This window comes from Brassica oleracea, chromosome C9, assembly GCF_000695525.1.
Source record: "Brassica oleracea var. oleracea cultivar TO1000 chromosome C9, BOL, whole genome shotgun sequence".
NCBI lineage: Eukaryota > Viridiplantae > Streptophyta > Magnoliopsida > Brassicales > Brassicaceae > Brassica > Brassica oleracea.
Genome location: NC_027756.1, coordinates 40,527,531 through 40,534,902, shown reverse-complemented (window position 1 = coordinate 40,534,902; position 7,372 = coordinate 40,527,531). Strand labels below are relative to the sequence as shown.

The window sequence follows — 7,372 nt, the reverse complement described above, 5'->3', positions numbered from 1 at the left end:
TCTAAACCCTAAACCCTAAACCCTAAACTCTATACCCTAAACTCTAAATTCTAAACTCCACCCTTTAACTCTAAACCTTAAATTTGTGACTTTTGATAAAACATTAAATGCTATTTTTGTGACTTTTGACCTTGAGTACTAGTTTGAGAACAAAAAAATTGATTTAGTGCTATTTTTGTCTTTTTTTCTTAATTTATTTTTTATTTTATTATACATTTTCCAATAACTTTACACCAACGAAATTTAATCAATTCAAATATTCTCAATTGTATAAAAAAAATACATTAACAATATAGAAAATCGATGTGGAACCAGAAAAACACATAAACATTTTACTTTTGGGAACGGAGGTAGTAGTAGATTAAGATATTTTCGTAGGAAGAAGTTAAAAAATAAATTAAATTGCAAAAGAGAAGTAGATGGCTCATAAAATATTAATCGTCAAACTTAAAGTTTAAACGCATAGGGACAGGTTATGGAAAACGAAAGCCTAAACAAGAATTAGAGAAATCAGAAAAGTTGAATGCATTTAACCTCTCGTGCGGATTCGTCACTTTCACTTGTCTCCTCGTCGCAAGGTCAGTTTCTCTCTCTCTCTCTCTCTCTCTCTCTCTCTCTTTCTTCTCACTTTCCTCTTCTTCGTCCCCACCGCGAATCCAAACAATTCTGGAAAATCGCCGATCGATTTCCCCCATGACCGTAGAGCCTTGAGCGGCTGGATTTAATGCATTCACGCGGCGACGGCAACAAACAATGTTTTCCATTCCTTTGCCGCCTCACTCGATCTCGCTGCTACTTCCTCTCGAAATCAGCATAGATTCTACCAGTTATGATCGAATATATTCGAATTAGTGTTGCTCCTCCGTTGATCTTTTGGTTCATCTTCTACTATCAAATCCCAATAATCCTCTTTTTGTTTTTTTAATTGGCCGGTTGAGCGAATTAAGTTATATGGGCCGAGACCAAAACACAATGGGCCTATAACGAATTACAAGAAGCCCAATATTTACTCCAAAGTTTGATCCGGTACGGGCAACACAAGACTCGATCTCGGAGCTGTGAGTTTGTGATTTTTCTTAAACTAAGTAAGATTCCCATTGATATTACTCTTGATTCGTTCTCGAGTCTAGAACGTCCCCTCTCTTCGTCGAGCTAGATTTCAGATTAGGGTTTTGGTTTCTTCTCAGGTGTGTCGGTGAAGCATTTTTATGTTCTTGCTTCAGTTTCACAACTGATATTTTGCAAATTGTCTTCTCCTCTCTTTTAAGATTTGGTAGGTGAAGTTGTTTCTCTCTTCATCATAACTGTTGGATTTGATTTGTTGCAGGAACAAATTTTGCAGAAGCTATGGCACTTCGATCGATCAGCAGGAGGTTTGGGAGCAGAGTCTTGAGTTACCGTTCCTCCTCTGTTGCTTCCCTTCATTCTCACGCCACAAGTTTCGGTATAAAAATCTATCCTTTTATCTCTCTTGAACTGTCTGCTAAATGAGATGCTCTTTTGTATTTCAGATTATGATTTCTCTTTGGCTTTTACAGTCTGAGTTTAACCTTCCATTTCAGGGTTTCAACAAGTGAAGGAAGAAGAGAAAAGCAAGTTGGTTGGTAACGTTTTCTCCAATGTAGCTTCCAGTTACGATATCATGAATGATGTCATGAGCGGTGGCTTGCATAGGCTTTGGAAGGAAAGGTTACACACTCTGTGGTGATACTCTTTTTTATTACAAGTGTTATAACTTGCTCTTGTGTTAAAAAATTCAACGGTTTTGATGATTTCATTCAGACTCGTTGGGAAGCTGAGTCCATTTGCAGGGATGAAGCATCTTGATGTTGCCGGTGGAACGGGTTAGTCCGTACAATTCTTTTTTTTTTCCATCACTCTTGGAGTTCTATCGTTGAAAATGTTAGGGGTTGTTTTCAATATGCAGGTGATGTTGCGTTTAGGATCTTTGACGCTGTTAACAGTGTCAAACGAAGAGCATTGCGGAAAGTTGATGAGGATTCACTTGAAGAAACTCAGATATACGTATGTGATATTAATCCCAACATGTTAAACGTTGGGAAACAACGTGCTGCTGAGAGAGGTCAGACATCAGATTTTTGTTTCTGCATCAAGTCTTTGACCTTTTTGATTCCTTTATATTTTGCTTTGTGTGTGTGTGTGAGCTCAGGCTTCCTTTACTGTTTTGAATAGGGTTAGGAGATAACAAGTCACTCGTATGGGTCGAAGGAGATGCAGAGGCCTTGAGTTTCGATGACAATTCAATGGATGGATACACTATTGCATTTGGAATAAGGAATGTCACACACATCGAAAAGGCTCTCGCAGAGGCTTATAGGTAAACAAATATCTACACCTTCTTCGGTGCCCTTGGTCTTGATTTTAGTGTGTTGTTTCCTGTTTCAGTGGTTTTACATAAATCTTATAAAAGTCTTTCGCTCTGTCAGGGTACTAAAACGGGGCGGAAGATTCTTGTGCCTTGAGCTCAGCCATGTAGACATTCCGGTCTTCAAAGATGTGTAAGTTTTGATGATTATACAATGCTGTGGAAGCACGTCCCTAAGTCTTTTTCTTTATTGTTTGTTTCTCTGATAGTCCCACTTTGTTTCATGTGTTGCAGATACGATTTGTATTCATTCAAGGTCATTCCAAACTTAGGGGAACTAATAGCCGGTGACCGAGAATCTTACCAATACTTGGTTGAGAGTATTCGTCGGTTTCCTCCTCAGGTTCAAAATATTCAACTTTTTTATTACCTTTCTTGTGATTCTTGCGCTGGAAGATTTGGATAAAATGATGTAGCCATCATGATTTTTTTAATAGTGGGTTTCTTGAAAAACATTAGTAGCAAGTAGTAACATGCCATGACCAAATCTTTAGTTGAAAGGTTGTGCTAGGATCATGTAAGAAGATAGGCGTTACAATTTTGATAGCTAATAAGGTTATATGAGCACATCATATGTTGGTCGGGATATAAGACGTTTTAAGTTTAAAGCATGTATGTAATGGCTAAGATTCAATGAAACGAATGCAGGAGAAATTTGCAACGATGATAGCAGACGCAGGATTCGAGAAGGTGGAGTACGAGAACCTTGTTGGTGGCGTTGTCGCCATTCACTCTGCCATTAAGCTCTGATCTCTCTCTCTCTTTCTTTTTTACTTGTGCATTTTATCTGCCTTCCCAAACTGTAAAAGTTCAAACGTGAAAAATAAAGCTCTGTCCAAGAGTGAATTTGCTTCTTAATTGTTAAATTGTTCAAATTATTATTTATCAAATTTCATTACAAATAAACACACGTACAGTAATTTGAAAACAATCTCATATAAAATCATCACATGAAACTTCTGGCTTAAAAGTGTTTGTTACGTGAAGACCAATTAAAAAATATAGGCTTTTAATGGGCTTATCGGGCCCGTTAGGTTTCACTCACTCGGCGACGTGTTCATATATAAAAGGCAATAAGCACTTCCTTCCCGTCAGCTGAAAAATCTCGCCGCCGTTAAAGAAGAAAGGAGAAGAAGATGGGAGTATTCACATTCGTTTGCAAAAGCAAAGGCGGAGAATGGACCGCTAAGCAGCACGAGGGAGACCTCGAAGCCTCCGCTTCTTCCACCTACGATCTCCAGCGCAAGCTCGTTCAGACTGCTCTCTCCGCCGATTCCTCCGGTGGCGTTCAGTCTTCCTTCTCCCTCGTCTCCCCTGCCTCCGCCGTCTTTCAGGTTTCTATGTTACTTACTCTCTCATAAGAAGATGAATCTAGATGTGTGCCCTGCTTCTTATTTGATTGTCTCGAATCTAAGACTTGCGATCGCTGTAATAGAATCTTCAGTTGAAGTGCTTATTGGATCGTTGAGTTAAATAATAGAAAATGAAATCGAGCAGGTGATCATCGGCGGTGGATCTGGAGGAGGATTTGCTGCCGGAGGTGGTGCAGCAGCTGGAGGAGGCGGTGGTGGAGGTGAATCCGCTGCGGCCGCAAAGGAGGAAGAGAAGAAGAAGGAAGAATCTGAAGAGGAGGAAGGCGACTTTGGATTTGATCTCTTTGGTTAAGTCAAGTGACAAAACATAAAACTCTTTCCAAGGTGGTGTTTAGTTTCTGTGGTTGTTGATCTCAGATTCTTTATTTTGGTTTTTCTTTTCGAAACGGTTTTGAGATTGAGCTCTATGATTTTGCAATGTCAGAAATATATGTTTGGTTTCTGGTTATTATGAAACTTATTTAGTCTAATTCTTAATAGTAATGCCAGAGAGATGTTAAATGATCATCCATACACGGCCTATTTGAAGATGGTTGGAAAATTAATTTTCTCAATATACGAGAGCCACTTGCTCGTTTCATATATATATCAAGAGGCTACCCAGTTAGTACATCAAGAAAAATAACCAAGAGGAACCAAAAAGAGCGAAACAAGACCCTCTACCAATTTTTTTTTGTTCCACAACTACAAATGTTTTACACACCCTGAAACATTAAACTACAAATGTTTTACACACCCTGAAACATTAAACCATATATAGTCGACAGTAATTGTAGCATCCCCGATCCTTGCTAAGGATCGTTGGGACGGACGAGGGGACGTGCAAGCCGGTCGAAAGACTCAAAGGCAAGCCTTCCATGGTCTGAACAAAGGGTTAAGTCCGAATAATGATCCGGACGTAGCCAAGAAAAGGAAAAAAAATGAAGAAAGGGAGCTGGACCGAGCTAAGCAAGAGTGTAAGAAGCTGGACGAGCTGGGCGAGCTGGAGAACTGGTCAAGCTGTAAGCTGGACGAGCTCACTTAAGCTAGATCAGCTCGATCAGCTAGAAGACTGAGCTCAACCAGCTGGACCAACTGTCGGGTAGCTCAACTCAGCTGGGAGGAGTGTTCGGCGGTTGGGCGAGTTAGACGAGTTCGGGGTGGTTACCAGTAGTTGGTCAGATCAGGTGCGGAGCTGGACTGCTCCGACCAAGTCTTACGCGTGTGGGAAACGTGCCAAGCAGTTGGAGTCGGTTTCTTGCCGAATGGGCGCATACAGATAACCGCCCAAGCGGTTGGAAAATGCACCATTTCGCCCTATAACCGTTCCTGGCCGAGTTTCTATAAATATGGGGCCTTGGGGTCGTTTTTGGACACATATTTTCTTAAGGAAAACACCAAAACTCGATCAGAAACAAAGGCATCCGAAAGAGAGAGGACTTACGCGATCCGAAGAGAAGACTTGATCGGAATCAAGTCCAGAAGGCGATTCGGCCGTGATTGCTGAAAGAACGATCCAAACATGGTGGATCTAAGGGAGAAAGCGAAGCAGACTGCGACTGGAACTCCGGAGCGCACGTCTAAGGTATGGACTGGATAAGCCATCGTCATGGCCTTCGGGTGGATCCGAACGGGGCTATGGCTGATCGGCCTAAACCGGTTCCGTCCTTCAAACCTTACTTGATCGTTTCTTCTTTCTTCTGTATGAACGATCGAGTGTCTTGGTCTTAGGACCGGGTAAGGGATCATGGCTTAGAGCCGGTCCGATCATGCGATCTAATGCTTAAGTGTTGGATCCGATAGATCACAGATCATGGCAGTTTGGCTTGATCGGGTTATAGCCGATCCGGATGGTTCAGTGAGTAAGACGGTTTGTTCTAGATCCGCAAGGTGAACTTGAACGATCTGGTTAAATGACTGGATAAGTCGGATTATACTAAGGGGATTTTCGGGTTGAACTTAGAAAGAACCGTTCATTGTTGCATGCTTAGAAACTGACTGATTAAGTTATCGAATAGATACTTATGTTTTGTTGGTTTGAGGACAAGATGGTGATCGTGGGAAGGACTTGGCTTAGCCGTGAAGACTCGAGGCCGCGAATGGATGGTGGTTGGGTAGACTGATTTAGGATCGAACATTGTAATAGCATATAATGCAAACTTAACAATTGTATCGAATCCTTTGTGATATAAATAAAGAAATCAGTTTATCTTTCAGCATATTGACTCTAATAAAACGCATATAGGCTCTATCTTATGAATCTCAGAATTGTCTGAATTTGACTTAAGATTAATCAGACCTTAAAAACTGACTGGTTGGCCTAGTCAAGCCATGGCCGAACCTGAGAAACCTCACTGGATTAAGTGTCCGGGTTAGGGCGCTTCAAGTTGGTATCAGACAGTGCTTGATTCTAGGATTAGTTGGGTTATGGGGAAACCACTCATCCGGCTCGGGTCTCACGGTAACGTTTTGCTTAGTCTAGGATGTATTATATGTTGCGGTGATTTCGCTAACATGTTTTATCCTCAGGCTGGAAAAATCAAATCATCAAGGACAAGGAAAGACAAGGGACCGGCTGAACCAAGTGCCGCAGCTTTGGATGGAGTCAATCCATTAAACACAACTCCGATCGGACCTGAGATTGAACAGAACGCTGGGGAAACAGAAAGGGTTCAGACCAACCTTGTTGATACCGGGACTCGGGTAGAGGATGACCCTCTTAACCGTAACCTGGAACAACATGACGAGGAAGTCGTTGAGTCCTCGAATGCGGGACGTCATTCGGCTCCGGCTGGTGGAGCGAGAGACGAACATGCCGGATGATACCACTCAAATTACCCTAAGGAGTGATTTATACTCCCTCAAATAAGAGGTCGATTTGTAGTACTTAGGGATCAAATTCACAGGGAGCTAGGGAACCTAAGGATTCTAATATGATTTGTTAAGCAAAGATGTTTTACGAGTTTTAAAAGTAAATTGCAGTTTTATATTGAACAAGTGTTTGTTCAATAGCATATTTTTGGGGTTTTGGTGCTTAAAAAGGAAATAGCTAGACTAAGGGTTTTTATTCAGGAAAGTTAGAATTATAATCCTATAGATGCCTAATGAGTTGCATGCATGATAATGTAAAGCTCAACTATTTGATCAACAAGTCTTTCGGCTCTTGCGGGCATTGACTTGTTGTCTATTAACTAGATCTATGATCTCAACTCTCGTTATATTAATATATAGAAAGTGTCGATCAATATTCCAATGGGCGTATGTATCGATCGATACACCTTTTGCACCGTCGATCGATTATTCAAGTGTGATATCGATCGACGCGCTCTAGTCAAGCTTTATGCGCAGGTTGAATGAATGCTTACTAAGCTCACTAAATCAGCTCTCGCCTTGCTCATATCAAGAGACATAGCTCTATTAGAATGTTTTCAGGATGAGAATTAAGCTATTGCTTTTATCAATCAATCCAAGGGCATGTTCTAGGTAGCTAATCTAAACACATGCATTAATGAACGATCCTAAAGATGATTATCACAACTCATCAATCTATAGTTGGAGCTAATCCCTCCTAAACTATTTAAACCCTAAAATCTAACAAGAGAACTACTCAGACATGGCTAAGCAATTCATAACA

General features: G+C 40.9%; 2 protein-coding genes across 5 annotated transcripts; both read left to right on the top strand.

The window, feature by feature from the left end:
• Positions 1-453: 453 nt before the first annotated feature.
• On the top strand, positions 454-3,283 carry LOC106319324 (2-methoxy-6-polyprenyl-1,4-benzoquinol methylase, mitochondrial). 4 transcript variants are annotated; one of them, XM_013757608.1, is made up of 10 exons: positions 454-578; positions 948-1,085; positions 1,328-1,444; positions 1,563-1,689; positions 1,783-1,844; positions 1,928-2,083; positions 2,194-2,338; positions 2,448-2,519; positions 2,621-2,729; positions 3,035-3,264. In XM_013757608.1, exons 1-10 carry the CDS (start codon positions 524-526, stop codon positions 3,134-3,136), a joined length of 1,083 nt encoding a protein of 360 aa, XP_013613062.1. In that variant the 5' UTR covers positions 454-523; the 3' UTR covers positions 3,137-3,264. The 4 variants fall into 4 exon arrangements, with proteins under 4 accessions (XP_013613062.1, XP_013613063.1, XP_013613065.1 ...); XM_013757609.1 differs by lacking the exon at positions 948-1,085 and having other exon boundaries at positions 458-578; XM_013757611.1 differs by lacking the exon at positions 454-578 and having other exon boundaries at positions 597-1,058.
• Positions 3,284-3,464: 181 nt separating this feature from the next.
• Positions 3,465-4,231, top strand: LOC106319326 (60S acidic ribosomal protein P3-2-like). The gene is made up of 2 exons (XM_013757612.1): positions 3,465-3,720; positions 3,884-4,231. Exons 1-2 carry the CDS (start codon positions 3,523-3,525, stop codon positions 4,049-4,051), a joined length of 366 nt encoding a protein of 121 aa, XP_013613066.1. The 5' UTR covers positions 3,465-3,522; the 3' UTR covers positions 4,052-4,231.
• The last annotated feature ends 3,141 nt before the right edge of the window (positions 4,232-7,372 follow it).